This window comes from Hypanus sabinus, chromosome 21, assembly GCF_030144855.1.
Source record: "Hypanus sabinus isolate sHypSab1 chromosome 21, sHypSab1.hap1, whole genome shotgun sequence".
Classification (NCBI taxonomy): domain Eukaryota; kingdom Metazoa; phylum Chordata; class Chondrichthyes; order Myliobatiformes; family Dasyatidae; genus Hypanus; species Hypanus sabinus.
The window spans coordinates 37,951,305-37,971,741 of record NC_082726.1 but is presented as its reverse complement, the minus strand read 5'-3'; the positions used below and the strand labels follow the sequence as shown (position 1 = coordinate 37,971,741).

The 20,437-nt window shown below is 40.4% G+C and overlaps 1 protein-coding gene across 3 annotated transcripts in view; it reads left to right on the top strand.

The window, feature by feature from the left end:
* LOC132378974 (annexin A5-like) overlaps nucleotides 1-19,391 on the top strand; it is a 31,044-nt gene extending 11,653 nt beyond the window's left edge. For all 3 annotated transcript variants that reach the window (XM_059946373.1, XM_059946374.1, XM_059946372.1), the window contains 9 exons: nucleotides 1,368-1,481; nucleotides 3,454-3,544; nucleotides 6,713-6,792; nucleotides 8,636-8,689; nucleotides 12,605-12,698; nucleotides 12,990-13,085; nucleotides 15,163-15,221; nucleotides 16,248-16,370; nucleotides 17,289-19,391. In XM_059946373.1, coding sequence (XP_059802356.1) covers nucleotides 1,368-1,481; nucleotides 3,454-3,544; nucleotides 6,713-6,792; nucleotides 8,636-8,689; nucleotides 12,605-12,698; nucleotides 12,990-13,085; nucleotides 15,163-15,221; nucleotides 16,248-16,370; nucleotides 17,289-17,348 — 771 coding nt within the window. In that variant the 3' untranslated portion in view covers nucleotides 17,349-19,391. The remainder of the gene's footprint in view (nucleotides 1-1,367; nucleotides 1,482-3,453; nucleotides 3,545-6,712; nucleotides 6,793-8,635; nucleotides 8,690-12,604; nucleotides 12,699-12,989; nucleotides 13,086-15,162; nucleotides 15,222-16,247; nucleotides 16,371-17,288) is intronic.
* The last annotated feature ends 1,046 nt before the right edge of the window (nucleotides 19,392-20,437 follow it).

Here is a 20,437-nt window from a genome sequence, read left to right as displayed (position 1 = left end):
GGAATCTTGTTGAAGCCTGCGTACTTTGTGAAAGGGTATCCGTTTAAATGTTGGGGTGGAAGGTAAGGACTTGCAGAAGGATGATTAAACCACTGTACTATCTGCACTTGGCCTTGTCCTTTTATAAGGAGTTTGTGCATGTGTACAATTGTTGGAACTGCTGAATGGACTGGATCTAGGAACTAGAAGTGATCATTTTTAAAACTTGAGACCTCCAATTTCAAATGTCTCTGAATAGCAGAACCAGGCATTGTCAATCCAAAGGGAATTCTGAAGAAACTTATTTCAGTGGTGAGAATACGTGCCATCGCAGAATAGTTGAGGTAATGCAATATAGATCTGTTTTGTGCACTTGATCAATACTTGTAGTTGGAGGCTTGTATTACACTTTGGTGAAGGACTGGTCTGTCTTTGTTGACAAGGCAATTGGGATTTCAGTAAAGAACAGCTGCAGCCTAGCACTTCACCTGAAAAAATGAAACAAAAATTCCATATGAAGCTGGTTCTGAAATGAGCAAACATCGTGCTTTAAAGAATATTCTTTGCCACCACCCCCAATGGTTTTGTAATGAATTTAATTACTTTCTTAAGACTTTGCAGCTAGATACAGAATAAGACACAATATTTGTAGGTTAGTTTTCCCAACTCTGAAACATTAGTGGAAGCAAAACTTGCCAGGTTGTGAATAGCATTAAACTTGGATTTTTGTGCATTTGTTTTGTTCTTGAAATATTGGCTTGGATCCTTTATCAAAGCTCAGAGAATACAAGACTTGAAGTCAGAAATTTGATGTTCCTAGTAAGCACTATCCTAACTTTCCTCTATCCTCCATTCCACTCTGCCAAACTACTGCCACTGCAGCTAAAGCCCAGGATGCAACCAAATTTGAATTGTACTTTTAAGCTTAAAATATGGACCACTGCAGGTAGGGAGGGTGGAGGACTGGACATTGGAAAGGAGGGGGGAATCTGCGAGGATTTTAGCACTGTTGTGCACCAAGATACCCTTCAGTTCTCAAATGGAGGTATTGCATATAGAATAATTTCATCCCCACCTCTGTCACAAATTACGCCAAGCACATACTGCTTGCTGAAATCTTTGCAAATATTTCAGTGACAAGAATTTCTAGGAATGGTGGTAATCATACTTCCCTAAGAGAAAGATCGAGAGGGGAGATTGAGGAAGGGGGAAATTTGATGCTTTTGTAGATCAGTAGAAAAGTACCAAAAACGCTGCATTTCCACATCCTTCTTGAATGTAAAATAGAATATAATTAGACTGAAATCACTTGCTGTCTTTTATGTCATTTTGTCTGAGGTATTCCATCTGACATGCCACAGCACTAATCTGTCCTGTTTGTTCCATAGGACCTGGTTGATGATCTGAAGTCTGAGCTGTCAGGAAAGTTTGAGTCACTAATTGTTGCTCTCATGCTCCCTCCTGATCACTACGATGCCAAGGAGCTGCACGATGCCTTAAAGGTAACCCGAATTTTACTTGTTTTCAATCTTCTAATTGGTCCATTCTCAATCAACAAGTGATGGAAAGTGTTGTTGACTTTACTGTCATGTGCACTTGTTCAGAAAAACAGTTTGGGTTTTGCATGTGGTGCAGAATTAACCTGGCAATCATAGCAATGAAAGCTAAAAATTGGTGAGGAGAGAATCTCTGCCCTCAGCATCAAGCCTGTGCTTGACCAAGTGTGGCATTGAGGAACCCTGGTGAATCTGAAGTTTGTGGGTATCCAGAAGCAAACATTTCCTATGCATAGCCCTGCCTTGCAAATGCTGTTGTTGGGTTTCAATCAACCCAATCCAAAGGCACCATTTTAAAATTTTCCTGGTGCAGTGCTCCAGGTTCAAATGTCTATTAACTTCTCTAGATGTGTAGTGGAGAGTATATTGACTGGCTGCAAACAGACTGGAATGGAAACAGCAATGCCCTTGAACGGAAAACCCTATAAAAAGTAGTGGATACAACCCTGTTCATCATGGGTAAAGCCATCCCAGCCATTGAGAACATCAACGTGAAATACTGTCACAGGAAAACAGCTTGCCCCATGAGGAACCCCCACCACCCAGGTCATGTCCCCTTCTCACTGCTGCCATCAGGAAGAAGGTACAAGAGCCTCGGGACTCTCCACCGTGTTCAGGATCAGATACTACTCCTTGGAGCATTGCCTCAGGCTCTTGAACCAAAGAGGATAACTTCATTCAATTTCACTTGCTCCATCAATGAAATGTTCCCACAACCGATGGACTCATTTTCAAAGGTTCTTCAGCGCATGTCCTTGCTAATTATTAATTTATTTATTACTATTTCTTTTTATATTTGTACAGTTTGTTGTCTTGTGCACTCTGGTCAAACACCGGTCTTTCATTGGGTGGTCTTTCATTGATTCTATTATGCTATAGATTTATTGAGTATGCCCACAAGAAAATTAATCTCAGAGTTATTTGGTGAGATATACTTTGATAATAGAATTTACTTTGAACTTTCATTTGCTTCATTGACCTTCAACTCTTAGGTTGGAAGAGGTTTTGTGGATGCAATATAGGTGAAGGACTTGATGGACTAGATATATAGGGAGTATGTTTTCTTTAGGTTCAGTCTCGGACTGTGAAGCACAGTCTTGAAGCAAAGGATGAGTCATTGAAGAGAGGTTTCTGCTTTAACATAATATTTTGAAAGCTGGGTGAGGAAATATGAAGTGCCAATGGTTATGATATGTCACATGGAACAGAAGCTTGCCTATTAACCCACTGTACCATTTGCACTGCTCCCATTCAGCAGCCCTTGGCTCATAATCTTCCAGATGTTAGTGATCCAAGTGCTTGTCTAGATGCTAAAATGTGATCTATCTTGACTACCTCAGGCAGTGTGTTCCAGATTGCAGATTTATTGTGTTTCAGAGTGGGGTGAAAGTCCTTACTTCCCTCCCAACCTTTACCTGTCATGAGGAAAAAGTTTTTCAATCCTGCCTACCTAGTCCCCTTAGTTTTGGATAGTTTCTTCCCAGGCAAAGTCCTGATCAGCATTCTTTGTACCCCTTCCTTTCAGATTGGGATTAATTGAGGAGATCCTGTCAAAAGGTTGACCCATTTTCCACCCCCACAATGTAAGAGAGCAGATTATTGGCAATAAATGGATTTTTTAAACATCAGGTGAATCAAGAGTTGAGGCCTTCTCTGTTAAGCAGATAGCAACTACAGATAACTGATATCGAGCAGCATTGCAGTGAGGTTTATGCCCTTAACACCTGGTCTGAAATCCAATCTCAGTTATGTAATAACGCTTAGAATTTGGAAAATGTTTATGTGGGGACACTTTTTATTTGTCTTTCCAGTGTAAAGAATGCACATTTATGTTGGGCAAATACATGATTGCTATACTTTGGCTTGAGATGAGGGTATAATTTGTTTATTTGATTTTTTTTTTTGCTTTCCTCAACAGGGTGCTGGGACATCTGAGGATGTTCTGATTGAAATCTTAGCATCGCGTAATAATGAACAGATCCACCGGATTGTGGCAGCTTATAAAGAAGGTATGCTAGTATTTAATAACAGGAATCTGTTAATGAAGTCTAGTCAATCATGAAAATATTTCTTCTGGCACTTTTCAGTTCAGGGAAGATGTGAGTATAGGAGAAGTGATTAGATGTCTGAAGTTATACTGAGATGCATGTTTTCTTGTATTTGGAATGAATGCTAGCATTTTAGGAAATATAAACCAGATCCTAGTAAACACAAAGTACACTACAGCTGCCGTGGTCAAATCAAGATGTACAAACAAGCTGGATGAACTCAGAAGGTCGGGCAGCATCCGTTGAAAGGAGCAGTCAACGTTTTGGGCCAAGACCCTTTGTCATACTTTGGTATGAACATTGAATTCTCCAACTTCCGGTAATTCCCTCCCTCTCCCTTCCCCCATCTCACTTTCACTCTGCCTCCTCTTCTAGCTGCCTATCACCTCTCTCATGATTCTGCCGCCTTCTACTACCGGTAGTGCTTTCCCCTTCATTCCTTCTTCACCGCTCTGGCCATTCCCCTCCCTGCTTCCCCTCCCCCACCCCTTGATTTTTCCTCTGATTGGTTTTTCACCTGGCACCTTCCACCCTCCCCCCACTTCTTTATAGGGCCCCTGCCCCCTCCCTCTTCAGTCCTGTCGAAGGGTCTCGGCCCGAAACATTGACTGCTCCTTTCAATGGATGCTGCCCGACCTGCTGAGTTCCTCCAGCTTGTTTGTATGTGTTAACAAGATCCTAGGTTTGATTCCTGCATCTGCTGTGAGCTGGTTAATCATGGTCAAAAGGCTTTTTGATATTCTAGTCTAAGCAACTTGTTCTCTTTGTAAGAAAAGTCTCCTAGGACTCCGGCCTCTAATGCATATCTGAACACTGGATAACTGGTCAGGTTAAATGGAATTTCAGACACTTATGTTCTTTGCTCTTGATCTGATAGGTTGCCAGTGCTATTTTGTGGTTTGCAAGTCTTAGACACATGTGTTTTAAAAAAAAAATCTGTCAAGCGAAGATGTTTTCAAAAATAATGAAAAGTTTCTATATGTCAAAACATTTACTATAAAGAACAGTAAACTGGGGGGGGGGACCTAAAATTAATATTTGGTGTGATCACCCTTGCCTTTAAAACTGCATCAGTTCTCCTGGGTACACTGTTGTGCACAGCTGTGGGTTGATCCAGGCATCTTAGAGAACTTGGCACATTCTTCTGTAGAGTTTAGCTCCCTTGCTTGCTTCTGTCTCTCCAGGTAATCCGAGACAGTCTCAATGACTTTGAGATCAGGGCTCTGAGGAGGCCATACCATCTGTTGCAGAACTCCTTGATCTTTTTGCTCAAGATAGTTCTTTCTGACCTTAGCCGTGTGTTTGGGGTTGGGACCAATCAGATGCCTCCCAGATGGAAATGCATGATGAATGAGAAACTGCTGTTGCTCCTCAGCCTTGAGGATTCCATTAATTCTGACCACATCACCAACTCCATTTGCCAAAAGTGCAGTCCCAAACCTGCAGAGAACTTCCATCATACTTCAATTTTGATTGCACACACTCAACCATGTGGCACTGTCCAGCTCTTCTACAGACAAACTGCCTCCTGTTTGAGCCAAAAATTTCAAATGTAGTCAGTCCAGAGCAGTTGTTGCCATTGGTTCTGTGCCCCAGTTCTTGTGTTATTTTTTGTGCGTAGGTGATTCTTAGCTTTGGAGGTACAGCTTTTTGGTAGGACTCTTCCATGACAGCCACTTTTGACAAGACTTCCTTACATTGTAGAGGGGTGTACTTGGATTCCAGTGGTTGCTGTGAGTTCAGAGCAGACAGCAGTGCTGGACAACTTTCGATTTTGAAGGGATATCAGTTCTCATTTCCTTGGCTAACCACTGCATTTCTGATCCTCAACCTTGCCTGTGTCTTTGTGCTTCTTTAGAAGAGCTTGGATAACAGATCTTGAAACTCTTGTCTGCCATTAAATTTCTGCTTGGGTGAGACCTTGCTGATGCAGGATGACCACCTTGTGTCTTGTTGCTATGGTGTAAGAATACTGATTTGAAGGTTAAATGGTCATATCTGCCACACCCTCACCTTTCAGTTTGGTTGTTCTTTGCCAAGTCTGATTCCTTCTACACTCATTTCTGTTTCAGTTAATTAGTTTATTCAACTCATTATGTCATAGATCATTAGCATCCTGTTATCTTTGTTTAATCGTGCACTGGGCTATAAAAGTCATGAAACTTTTATTTGAAAAGTGGTCCATTACTTAATGCTACTTTATTTAGGGATTTAAAAAATTCTCTTAAGGCTAATTTTTTTGGAAAATGTAAGTAAATCTAAAATTTGCTCTTTTCTACTGACATCTAAGCTCCTAAAAGAAAATTTATAAAAAAGATCTAGGTTGCCTAAGACACTTGCACAGAACCGTATTAGCAGTGTCATAACTATAATATAAAATGACAAGGTACAGGAAGTCTTTGGACACGAATAACTATTCCAGGTTCTGAAGAATAATTACCTTGTTTTTGTTGCCCTCAAAGTGACTGAGTAGTAACCTGTTCTTGAATATTTGAGCTGATTGTGTTGTGGAAGCTTTGTAACCTGAAGTTGTATTGGAATAAAGGTTGCAAGTTTCCCAAAAAAGTGGTCATCGGATTGAAGCTGTCTCTTTATAGCTTTTTGACTCCTACCTTCTCTATCCTCATTCAAAGCAGAAATGCTTCCTGGGTTAATGCAAAACTTGTCCATTTAACTGTTTTTTATTTCCCTCTTCCTATTTACTTTTGAGTCATTTAAATATTTATTCTACAACTTTCAGGGTCCTGTTATCCCATCAGAGAGCCTCAGTGTGAAAGAGGCCAGGTTTTGATGACCTATGCCACCACTGTTCAAGCTGCCTTTCAGCAGATTTTGATTTGACTGCTTTTCCCCACATCCCTCCCTCCCTCCCCCAACTTGTGAATTTCTATCCACTGACAACTTTAACAACTAACTTCTTAACAGTCTGAATCTGCTTCTAGTAAATCGTCATTTTCTGGAGAAAAATCCAATTTCATCTATTTAAGCCAACTACCTGCTGAGAGTCCGTGTCAGCAAATCCCTTACACATCAAACAAAACAGGGTGCTGAGGTTAATAAACAGACGTAAAAATCCACATTTGAGATGCTACTTGTCAGTTGAGAATTCTCATAAATATTTCTTTCTAGACTTTGAATCTGATTTGGAGGAGGATCTCGCCTCAGACACATCAAGCTACTTTCAACGAGTTCTGGTTTCCCTAGTTCAGGTACAAATTTTTAGTTTTAATTTGGGTTGAATCTCTGAATGATATTTCCACTGTTTTTGAAAAGTTGCTGTATTTACTGCAGTTAGCAGCATTAATTTTTAATTACTTTAAGAAAATGTATCTAATTCAGTTGAGTTGTCAATTCTGGCCTTCATCTCAAATATCCATTCTTTTTCTTAAGCGTTGTAAATGTTCATCAGGTCAGGCAGCATCTGTAAAGAAATGGTTAACTTGTTCAGGTCCATGACAAAGGTTCCCAACAAAGAGCCTTTGATGTGAAGTATAAACATCTGTGGAGGAGTTATTGACCTGGGTATATAGAGCATCTTCAGAATATCTATTTAGCATTCAATGAATGTTTTTCTAGGAGGTGCCTTTTGAGCATCTTGAACTTCAAACCCTCCAGGCATTTCCAAAGTATAATTTCAATTGAGTTGTATATTCTTAAGCTGGAATTTTTTTTTGAAGTGAGTAAAACTTTAATTTTTTTTCATATTTGTTTGTCACAGTCGAAAGATGGTTGCTTTAAGCCCTCTGCTTTCCTTCTATAGAAAGCTGAGATCCCAGCATCTGTATTCTCCTGTTTATGCTTGTCCTGTTAAGTCTAAGTCAGGGGCTCTGTATTTGTGCTAGAATGGTGCACTACCGTTGTGGTGCATAACCATCTCTGAGGGGCATGATTCGGTCAGATTTGTATTTATCACTCGCTGGTCTTGGACCTGTAAGCCTATCTGTTTGGTTTTTTGTCCTGAGCCCAAGTTTAAATGCAGGTTCACATTCCAGTTCTGTACTGATGGAGCAAGGGTCTGATGAAGTGGGCTGGGGTAGGGCTCAGTGAATGGAGGAGCAAGAACATGGATCCAACTACATGGATCTACCACCTAAATTAAACATTGCTCACGATGCTGCAGGATTGATTTGGGTTGAGAGTCTGGCCCTCGCTGCAAAAAGAAATTATTCACCACAGGAGATAGACTTGGATCAGTCTGGGTTTTTAAAAGAAAATAATTTGTAAGTGCTCATTGGGTTATCTCCCTTTAGAATCATCTGTGCAGAGTTAGTATTTTTATTTGCAGAAGTAGGTGTCAGGTAATATCGCAAACAAGAAAATCTGCAGGTGCTGGAAATCCAAAGTAACACACACAAAATGCTGGAGGAGCTCAGCAGGTCAGACAGTATCAATGGATAAGAGTAAACAGTCAATCTGATGAAGGGTCTCAGCTTGAAACATCGACTGTTTACTTGTTTACATAGATGCTGCTTGCTCTGTTGAGTTCCACTAGCATCTTGTGTGTGTTGCTTGGTAATATCTGTCTGAGCTATATTGTCCTCCTCTCCCACTAACCCCTGTACCACCCCCCCCAAACACTTGCTGGTGGGTTTGAGGTCCAGTTTGGAATATTTGCTATCATTTGAGTCATTCATTCAGGTGGAGAAGAAACAGCCTAAGACTTGGCATGACCTGCATCCTGATTTCCCCTTCCACTGCGATCACCATATCCTTTTAGTCAGCAAGCGTGGAAAGTTATCAAACAACATTCTTGTTTTGCATCGTGAAGACGTGCAAGTCTTTCATCACTAAAGATCACATACAATTTAGAGAGATCTTTATCGTGAAGCATCAGTCTTGCCTTTGGGATGGCAGCTTTTGCAAGTGTTACACTGGACTCCAAGAGAAAGTTACTTGCTTGTGTATCTTGGTCTGTTTGCCCAGAAATCCTAAAATCAATGGGCCATGGGCTAAATTGATTTTATGCCCTTTAGTTCTCTAGTTGCCATTAGTGTTGAGCTATTTTAACTAAGCAAAGCAAGAGGATTAAACGTATGCTTGTTTTTAATTCAGGGTAACAGAAGTGTTGCTGAAGCCGATCCTTCTCAAGCAGAAGAGGATGCAAAGGTGAGGAGTGATGATTAATGCAATCCAACTTGCTTCCAATCATCTGTCCTTAAAAATATAACACAAGATCTTTTGCTTAATCCCAGTAGGTATGGGTAGAAACATAGAGAAGTTATGGTCCTTGAAGGGTCACAGCAGTAACTTTTTTTTATGTGGGTGATGTGCATGAGACATGAGTATTTGTTAAATTGTGATCATTTAGACAATGATACTTCAAAACAATGTTCCCTCTAAGTGTGCGCATGCACACAACTTTTGCTACTAGTGCACAAAGGAATTGCACAAAGAATTTGTGTCGTGATGGTCTTTAGGAGCCAGGAAGCTCAGCCCATGGCTGCTGCTGAGTCAAGAGTAGGTCGGCGTAAATATAAATTTGTGGAGAGTAAAACGAACATGATTTAAGAATGATCGATTATTAATTTTAATGTGTTAATGGCACCTGTCAATGGAACAGGAATACTGTGGATTCAGTAGCGGCTGTGGGCAGCAGTTCCTGAGCTCCCGGCTCCCTCGGGTCCTAAAGTCCATCCTTATTATGCAGATTCTTTGTGCGCTAGCAGCAAAAGATGTGTGCGCTGCAAACGCCTGAAAAGGGACATTGCTTCAAAATGCCAGTTAGTTTTTTTTTGTTTGACAGGATTTCTTGGTGACGCTTCAAGCTACTCAATGATTTTGTAGAATTAAGGAAATAATCTTCATTAAAATTGACTTCTTTCTACTTGCTCAAATCTGCTAGATTTATGTTTAATTATTTTGAGCTGTGGGCATTGCTGGCAATGCCAGCACTATGTGGTGTATTGAAAAGGGCAGTTCTCATGAGATGTGAGGATTTGTTGATCTTGCTTGACCTGAGGGAAAAACTTGCAGGTGGTGTCATGCCCATTTGGCTCATGCTGTTTGCTTGAAGAAGTCATTTGTTTGGCGGGTACTATCAGACGATCTCAGTTGAGCAACTGCAACACATTTTGTAGATCCATGTACTTTATTCACTATGTAGCAGTGGTGTGGACAATAAATGGGTAAGGTGGTTGATGGTGTGCCAGCTAAACGGGCTGCTTTGTCCTAGATAGTTTCAAGCTGCACGTGCTGTTGGCTGTGCAGCTGCTAAGACGAGGGTGTTTTGTCACACTGTTGTCTTGTGCTTTGTAATCCAAAGAAACGCTTGTTATTAGGAACCAAGGTAATGTGATGTGGAACACCTAACCTTCGACCTGCTCTTGTAGCCACTGTGTTTGTAGCTGGTCCAGTAGTTATGGATGGTGGGGTCTTGGTCGCGGTAATTATCATTGCATGTCAGGAAGAGTGGTGAAAAGTCATTGCCTGACTCTTCTGGCACAAAGTTCTGGCCACTTGCCAGCATTCAAGCACGGGTAGATTATCTTGTTCCATGCATGCATGGGTTCCTTTGCTTGCTATCAGTAGAATTGGATATCACACACTATCATCAGAGAAGGTTACCAGTACTGACATTCTGATAGAAGGTTATTGATGGAGTGGAAGGTGTTTGTTGGACTGGTTCTTGGTGGGATGCCCCCATTGATGCCCTTGTAAGGACTTGATATCCATAATCCTTTGGACCGAGACTTCAACCATTGAACTGTTTTCTTTCCTCCTTGCTGCCCTTTGACTTTGGATTTGGTGAGCTGCAGCCTTGATGTCAAGAGGTTAATGATCTGAACCTGAACTTCCTTCAATGGAAAAGCTTCCAGAGCTGGTCTCCCCATCCAGACTGCAAGTGAACAGTTTGGATGGTAATAATTAATCATCCAAACTCTAAACCTGCAGGCCATATTTCTAGATGCCCCCTGGTTTGACAATGCCCCAAATAAGCGCATTTTTTTGTATGTCTCTGTATTTTTTCAAAAGAACCTCATTTGTGGACTTGCATGGTATATCCCTTTGACCCCAGACTCCTAGCATATAGGACAATTAGTAACTTTCATACAGGACAGTAAGTCACTTTCAAACTACACTATTATCCATTATCACTTTAGTCCACTGTGAAGTGTCTGGAGAGATTGGTGATAAAGCATCAGCTCCTGCCTGAGGAGTGACTCGGATCTGCTGCAATTTGCCGACCGTCACAACAGGTCAAACGGATGCCATTTCATTGGTTCCTCACTCAGCCCTGGAACATCTGGATGGTGAAGATGCACACATCAGGATGCTCTTCATTGGCTACATCTGCATTCAACACTGCCATCCCTCTGCACCTGTGGAACTGGATCATCTAGTCCTACCCTTGCAGACCGCAGTCAGTTCAGATTGACAACAACCTCTCCTCCACAATCATCAGTGCAAGTGCATCACAAAGCTGTGTGCTTAGCCCCTGCTCAGCCTACTTTACATTTATGACTGTGAGGTCATAATGCCATATTTAAGATGGCTGACGACACCACTGTTGTTGCCCAAATCAAAGGTGGTGATAAATCAGAATACAGGAGGGAGACTAAAAATCTGGTTCAGTGCTGCCACAACACCAAAGTTTCACTCAGTGTCAGCTAAAATGAGAGCTGATTGTTGACTACAGGAGGGAAGAACTGGAGGTCCAGGAACCAGTCCTCATTATGAGATTGGAGGTCAGAGATGGAGAGGTTCAGCGACTGCTGTTATTCAGAGAGTCTGTCCTGTACGTAAGTGCCATTACAAGGAAGGCATACCAGTGCCTCGATTTTCTTAAAAGCTTGCAAAGTTTTGGCATGACATCTAAAACTGTGATAGATTTGTATAGATGCACGGAGAATATACTAACTGTTTACATCACTGCCTGATAGGGAAACACAAATACCCTTGAAGGGGAAATCTTACAAAAAGTAGTGGATATGGCCTAGTCCATCACGGATAAAACCCTCCCCACCATTGAGCACACCTACAAGGAGTGCTGTTGCAGGAAAACAGCATCCATAATTGAGCACCTTCACCATCCAGGCTACGCTCCCTTCTTGCTGCTGCCATCAGGAAGAAGGCACGAGAGTCTCGGGTCGGGCTGCCAGGTGCTGGAACAGCTATTACCCCCCAGCCATCAAGTTCTTGAACCAGGGGGATAACCTCTCAACTTCAGTCACCCCATCATGGAACTGATTCCACAACCTATGGACTCACTTTCAAAGACTCTACAACTCATCTTCTCAGCATTTATTATTGTTTATTTTTGTATTTCCACTGTTTGGATTTTTGTACATTTGTTGTTTGTCAGTCTTTATTATGAGCAGTTTTTCATGACTCTACAATGTTTCTTTGTATTTACTGTGAATGCCTTCAAGAAAATGAATCTCAGGGTGATAAGTTTACTTTTATCTTTGTAGCTACTGAGAGCAGAACATTTCTTTTCAAATGTTGAGAGAACCTGACACAGATTTTAAAGTGTAGTATTTGTACCCTACCCTAATAAGTGGTTATGGCGTTGGTCTAGTGATCTGAAGATCGCTAGTTCGAGCCTCAGCTAAGGCAGCTTGTTGTGTCCTTGAATAAGGCACAACCACACGTAGCTTGACACCAGTGTTGTTGCAGAGCTGTATCGGCCCTTGCCCTTCCCTTGGACAACATTGGTGGTTTGGAGAGGGGAGTCTTGCAGCATGGGCAAACTGCCGTCTCCCATACAACCCTGCCCAGGCCTGCGCCCTGGAAACTTTCCAAGATGCAAATCCATGGACTAATGGATGCCTATTATTAATATTTTTCATGTATATTCATAAATTTTGAAATAGTTTTCTCAAAGTCACACTGGTGACATTTTAATCCTTTCAGTTGACTTGACCAAAAAATGAGAGGAATGCTCTGCACTGGAATATGTCCCTTGTAAAAATTGTTGAAGTCACTAAAATACAAGTGTTTTGAGCAGCTTCTCACTCATGTAAAAGCATTAATGAACTTGCTGAGTGATTTGTTACTTGAAATGAAACTGTTCTTTTTAAGGCTCTTTATGAAGCTGGTGAAAATGCCTGGGGTACAGATGAAGAACGATTCATTGCCATTCTCTGCTCCAGAAGTGTCCCTCATTTGTTGGCAGGTAACAGTAACCAGTGTTTCTTGCAAAAATTGAGTCAGTTCCCTCTTGCAAATTTGATATTTCCGAGTGCAGGACAGCTGGTTGTCATCCTGTCAGTTGACACACTATTAGTGAATGTAGTTGCAATCTGAGTAACATATCACAAAATACCTTTAATTGATTTTGATGAAATTTACAACTGACAGTTAAAATGATCAGCATTCTTCAAATGTTGCACAATTTCCTCCAGTTGTGGTGAAACGTGGCCCACACTCAAACACTTTGTCCTTTTATGTCATTCCTTCCATACAGTGTTCGATGAGTACCAGAAGATAAATGACATTGATCTTGAAGACAGCATTGCAAGCGAATGTTCAGGAAGTCTCCAGTGTGTTATGTTGGCCATTGGTAAGGCTGCTAATGTTTCTTGAAGGGTGTAGTGAGGGAGAAAAGGAAGGTGAACAGTCTACCAGTTTAGTTTTGGTCTAAGAACTGCCATTAGCAATGAAGTAATTGTTGTCAAGTTAACCTACAATTCCATGCAAAGGTCTTGGGCACATATATAGCTAGGGTGCCTAAGGCATTAGTATTGTATTTGTCAATGTGGAGTGATGAGCAAGTTTGTAAATCAGACGGAAGCAAAAAATGTTGGGAATGGCAAGGGTGAAACACCACGGGAGGGGTGTGGGACAGCTGTCAGAGAAGTAGCGCCAGGAGTGTTGGTGCAAACCCACCCAGCCCCTGAGACACCAGGCAAAGTCATTTGATTCCAAATAATTGGTTTAGTAATCATTACAGAATGTCCCTCTAGTGCTTCCCCTTTCCTCAACCATGATTTCCCCTCCCCCTTCCCACTCTTTCTACACTAGAGGCTGATATTAGAATCACTTTTATAATCACTCGTCATGAATTTTGTATTTTGTAGGGGTTGCAGTACAAGGCAATACATAAAATTACGACTGTACTATGGGAAAGTTTGAGCCACCCTAGCTATATGTATGTGCCTAAGACTTTTGCACAGTTCTGTGCTTTTCCACAACTGACCAAGAGAGCTCCCATGAGAATCTAGTGATCTGCAACAGGGCTGTCATTTTACCAGTGTCTTATCATCAGCAATTAGTTCTAGGAATCCATGGAATCTACTCATTGTCAAAAAGGTGACTGAGTAGTATTTGTTGAGGAAAGTGCAATTGATAATTACTGGTGGCATGCTCATGATTAAGATATTGGTGAAGGTAATTTTAAAAAATAGCTTATTATTTCTATTTTCCTGGAAATTAGACGGTCAAGGCAGTTGTGAACTACACAGTTGCCGGGAAGAGTAAAATCTCAAATCATGCTGTGCTGTCTGTATTTTCCATGATATTGCTGCAAGTGTGCTTTTGTAATATCTGCTTCTGAGACTTGGGGGAACCTTCCTGAGTAGATCACAAGCCAGGCACTGGAATCCTGACTTGAGCAAGGTATTCATCATTGCTCTTTGACTACTAAAGCTCTCCCATTTAAAGAGCTTGATTCTACCTCTTTCAGTCCCTCCATTTACCACCCCCCCCCCCAAACAACCACAAACAGCCAGTGATTTTCCTTTTGCAAGCACAATGAGGAATATCTTGGCAATAGTTTGACAATTCCTGCTCAGGAAATACTTGGTTAAAAGTTTTCTGAAATTGGTAAGCAATTCTAGGAGTACTAAGTCAGACTTTTTGCAATATGGGCTTTTCATGATTAGGTTGATGGCATTACTCATTTGGAAAGGCACACTGTTACAATGTAGGAGTCCATGTGACATTATTCTGACCGGGGAATTCGCTTCCCCACCTTCCAAAACATCAGTGCTTGTCATTATAGAGGATTTTATAACTCCTGATCATTATGCCAGTTAATGCTTAAACCGCACCAGCTCTGTTTGTGGAAACTGCAGGATGTGCTATACGGTGTTTTAGAGTCATATCTGTTTAATACATTTTTAAGACGAAAGAAAATGTATAAATCGACCTGAACTGAAATGAAGGTTGGCAAGTCCGTGGATATTGAAAAACTAGGACAACTGGCATTGCTCAGTACATTCTGCAATGGCAGCCCAGTGAGGCTGGCCATGATAGCATTTGTCCAGAGCACGTGATTGCTTCCACTATCCTGTGTAAATATGGGTCAAGAGTTGATTGAGCATTGGGAACTCGTTTCATAGGGCCATCGCTACATTGGAGTTTGACTAGGCTTGATACTTCACTGCTATTTGCAGAACCCTTGTCCACCAGTCAAAAGCAGTTTCTCCACTGCACCCAATTCCCACAGCAGCGGTAACAAATTGATTGCATGATACCTTGGCTGAGGCTAGGAATACATGGGTGTAATTTCATTCCTTTGTAGTGTTTTCTACCTTTATTCCACAGAATCTGCAACAATACCAATGTTTTGATATATTAATTTGTATTACTGTCACTTTCCAAAAGAGGTTTTATTTCATAAATGACTCTTTCCTCAGTCAAATGCGTGAAGAACACACCAGCCTATTTTGCAGAGAAACTTTACAATGCTATGAAGGTATGGTATATTTGGTCTACCCATCCCTTTGCTGAGTTGCACCCTGCTCTAGAGCTTGCCTTCCTGTTTGGGGATCCTCTTGACTCTCTTTCGTGTTGCAACTTTCACGCTTGGCTTTCTCACATGCTCACCCTAGTTGCTTAAGCAAATTCAACATACTCTAGAAATTTGGGGTCTGCGCCTGATCAATTGGTGCAACATCACCAAATTTCAGCACACTTGGTCGCTGAAGTCCCACAGTGTAAAATATCCCAACTTTCATCTTTCACCAGCTCTTGAACTATATTGGCTGTTGGTTTAATATTTGTTCCTTGCCAACCTTCAGCACTCATGACTCTCAATTCTGATACTCCAATTTCCCTTCTGCTTAAACTCAAAAGTGATAAATTACAGTTCCAAATGTACAATATACAATGTACTTCCGCTTGTAAATTCCTTCCTCTGATTTCCTTATTGTGCTTTATCACTTGAGCAGTCTTCAAAAAAATTAACTGAAGTCACCTTTGGTATTAGTTTTAAGGTTATGGTCAGAACAGTGCCAGAAATCCCAGTCATTTGACAGCAGTGCATAAATGTGGAAGCTTGGATCTTAATTACCAGTTGTCAAACAATACAGGCAATCCTCGTTGAGCTTGTACTGGTCAGATACTATACAGGTGGGAGAGCATTTGGTAGATAGTTTTTCTGACTAGAAAAGGGCCCTGGTTGGGAGCAGATATATGCCCATTCTGTTTAAAAGGGGCTTGGAGCAGATACCTTGAACCTACAAGGAGTTCAGTTGTTGATTCTGATGCGATGACACTCTTTCTGATCTCGTGCACAGAATTGCCACTGTCTTCACTGCCTTTGCCTGTCTTTTTTTTAAAATATATTCCAGCTGCTGCTTTGGAGGGATGTGGGTGATGTGTCCTAGTTTATACTCATTGCTCTATACTTCATTCTTGCTGAATGAAGACTAGTGATTGGATTAAGTGAATAATTCAGAATATTAACCTTGGAGGATGTGCTTTCTTTATTTCTTACTAGGGTGCTGGCACAGATGACAGTACTTTGATGAGAGTTATAGTGTCTCGCTCTGAAATTGATCTTGCGGACATCAAGGATGCTTACAAAGCCAAGTATGATGAGGTTGTCCACTTAGCAATTATGGTACGTTGACAATTTCTTTTTGAGAGCAGACAATTTATTTAATAAAACATTTACTGTCTGATCAAATTTGGATGGATCTGCCCTTCGGTAGTCTTGTATTTGAAATCAAATATTCTTGAATATATGCATTGATTTAGTGTAACTTGTTTAGGACAATAGCTTAAAATCTGTGGATAGCTCATTTTTAATTAGCTTCTATCTTTGAGTAGTTTTTCCCCATTATCTGTTGGATTTTTGTTCTACTGTGAATGCCTGTAAGAAAGTTCATCTCAGGGTAGTGAAAGTATATGGGGACGTATGTACTTTGATAATTTACTTTGAACCTTCTTAAATCCTAAAGGCAGTACAATTAGATGAATGTGTATAGCTATGTTGATAGTCCAATGTCATTATTAGGTGTTAAGATTTCTTAGACAATTTCTTTGATGTGTGTCGCTGTTCATATTGGCAGGAGAGAAGGCATGTGCAAAGGTGCAGATTTCAGTTTTTTTTAACATAAAGTATAAGTCCTGATGGTAGAAAAAACTTTTGGGCAATTTTTATTTTGTATTCCAACTTTGGCCTGGGATTTTAAGGTTAGTTGCATTAATTGATTTTACTGAGGTATCTTGATATCTGCCTGTATTCTGTCATTAGTACCAGCAAAAGTTTAAAATCTTTCCTATTTCATATTTGTGCATGACTGCCAGCTTCTGTTCAGAGCTTATTTAACAGTACATTTGTGCACACTTTAAAGAGCTGACTGCTGGAAATGTGCAGATAGAAAATGTGGCATTGAATTTCAGTGTCACTAGTGACTGTGAAGACGAACAAAAGCACGGATATGAAGTCATCCATTGTGTGCACCATATTTATATGAAGAAGTAATGGAGGAGAAAAACAAAGTGAAATTGCTAAAATCTATTATTGCTTCCACAGGGAGATACAAGTGGAGATTATAGAGATTCTCTGTTGAAGATCTGTGGTGGAGAAGACTGAAGCTTCCCTGTTCTTGGAGAATGGACCACAAATGTTTTGACTATCACATGTTTTAGTTGCCATGCTTTCTATATACAGTGTTTTGTAAAGGCATTCAGCCCCCAACTCTTCATTCACATAAATATTACAACCAGGGATTTTGATCAATTTAACTGAGAATTTTTATTCATGAATTGCATGCTGCTTTTTCCCCCCAGAGTAGAGCTGAAAGAACAGTAAAACTGAAAAGCTTGAAAAATTAAAAATTCAAAAACTGAAATGCCAGCAGTTCCAAAGTATTTATCCCCTTTGTTCAGTTTTTTAGTTGAACCATCTCTCGTAGCTACTACAGACAACAAAGCCTCTAGTAGCTTTGCACAACATAATGGAGCAAGATTTTCCCACACTTCCTTGGAAAAATAGCTCAAGTTGTGCCAGGTTAATTTGGGGGCGGTGGTGGTCGGCAATCTTGAGGTCTTGCTGGAGATGTTTGATCGGGTTAAGATCGGGACTCTTACTAGACCACTCAAGGACACAAATTTTCTACATTTGAAGTCACTCCATGCTTCCTCTGGCTGTGTGCTTTGGGTCGTTGTCCTGCTGAAAGATGAACTTCCTCCCCAGTTTAAGCTTTCTGGAAGATGCAAGCAAGTTTGTGTCCATGGTCTCTTTTGTATTTAGCAGCATTCATTTTCCCATCAATCCTGACCAGATTTTCAGTCCCCATGACCTGATGCTACCCCCACCGTACTCTACCCTAGGGATGATACACAGTGTTAGATTTATGCCTCATGTACCGGTTAGTGTTGAGGCCAGAAAGTTCCACTTGTTCTCATTGGGCTGCAAGACCTTTTTCCACATCTTGAGAGTATCTTCTAAGTGACAGTTGGCAGTCTTTATGGGTAAGGATGTTTTTTTCTCAAAGCCAGGGCTTATTTCTTCTCACTCTTCCATAAATACTCTTTTTGTGCAAGGCTTTAGAAATTACGGAGCTATTAACTTCATCTGCACTTGCAGCCACGGACTTCTGCAGCTCACCCAGAGTGCCTGTTGGCATCCAGTCATTCTTCTCTGCGACTAAGTTTTGGGGGGGGGGGGTGCGCATATGTGGTTTCATATTGTTTCAATTTTTTCACAAAAGACTGCATTGAACTCCGAGGTATATTCAGTGCCTTTGAAATGGTTCTGTATCTTTCCCTGGATCTGTTATTTTCTATTATCATTTCCCTGACGACTTGAATTTTTTTGTCTTTTAGTTTGGTCTGTAGAAATCTACCATACTGTTGGACCTTACAGAGAGGGTGGGTATTTATTCAGGGGATCCTCCAAATTTCTACATCAATTGGGTGAGTTGTAAGGTAATACACAGTATTGCACCTGAAGAAAGTTCGTGCATTAATTACAAATGGGATGATTACTTTGGTTTTTAATTAGTAAATTGTGGACAGATTTTGGAATTTTTGACATGCACAAAATTTTGTAGAGTTAGCTCACAAAAGACCTACTTCAGTATATTTTAAATTTTAGAAATTGAGACAGTAAAATGTGAAAGTAGTTGTGGGGACTGAATACTTATTCAATTCACTGTAGCTTGAGCAACAGTCATGCTTTGTATAAATTATAACATTAGATATTTCCAGTAAATAACACCAGGCTCTCAATTACAATACTGAGGTGGGCTTACATGTATTTGTAAAATCTTGAAGCTCATTTAAAAAATTTTCATAAAGTTTTGTAATGTCTCTATCCACACTAATCCATTTTGATGTAATTTTGTTTTAAATAATTTGTTCTTCCCACAACCAGTATCAACTTTACAGAGCATACCTTGTAACCATGCTTTTCAGAAAGCAAATTTTAAATTATGAGTTGATATATTCCAAATTAAATTTGATTTTCTTTATTACAAATGCTACTGGCCATATTAACCGGAATTGTGTGGAATGAATCATGAGATAACTTTGGCTTGGTGTATTCTCTGGTGCACCTCCCTTGTCCTAAATCACTGATTAAAGAATGTAATTAATACTACAATGCATTTACTATTAAATGGCTTCAATCCTCTGTGTTAATGTTACGTTGAGCAAAATGCAGAAGACATAGTCAGTACAGAAATGATAGCAGTGTGGGCCAAGCCTTGCTAAACTTCAACAATTGAGCCTGCTAGTTTTCTAACATCCAAAATTCCAGTATCAGTCTTACCCAGCCAAAGGAGAATGTACATAGGAAGCAACATTTATCCTAAAAGTATAGCGGAGTCCCATTTAGTAGAACTGTTTCTCCCCCACCCCTGCTTTTTATAGTTGGAAGCCAGTTTGAACCTAAAAATCAGTTTAATTGGAATCCATCTCGTTTAATTCTCTACTGAAGTAGTGGGTAAGATTTTAATTTAAAACATCTTTTCCTTGCCTGAGTGAGTTTAAATTTACTCCCTTTTCTCATTCCTTAAATGCTTTCTAGGGCAAAGTAGATTGATATTTAAAACAGAGCATTTGTTATAGAAGTGGCTTGTGCACATTGTCAATTGAACCCTGGTCACTGCTACGATGCACATGGTCCTGCTGGAACAATTTGACATTGAGTAGTGTGTTTAATTGATGGTAATGCAGAAACAAGTAACATACTAAAGGTTTTGTGATAACTATTTTGAAAAATCCCAATTGGATGGTTTTGAAGGTTGCTTTTCTTCAGAGGGCTACTATAACTTGCTCATATTGCACATTGTCAGGAAATATTTATTTTTGTGCATCTATGAATCAATCCCTGCTGCTACAGAAGAAAAATTAAAAAAAAATTCTACCCTAAAGTCTTGTTCTCTGCTTCATGTTACCTTTCTGTCTGTGGCTTTCACTGACCTTAGTGTGTTGGAATCAAACCCTTTTACTTTTTACTCTTAATGTCTCATGTTTCTGTTATAGACGATTGGTATGTGTTGGGGTTTTATTTGTCTGCTGTGCCTCTTGGATGTGGAGAAAGTGTAATGGGCTGATTAGCCCGAGCTTCTGGGCAAAGTGTGGCTGAGGGAGTTGAGGAACCAAGGTCTGAGGCTGAAAAGCAGTGTGGAACATTGGACCATTGCCAGACTCACCTCTTGTCTACAAGAACGATAA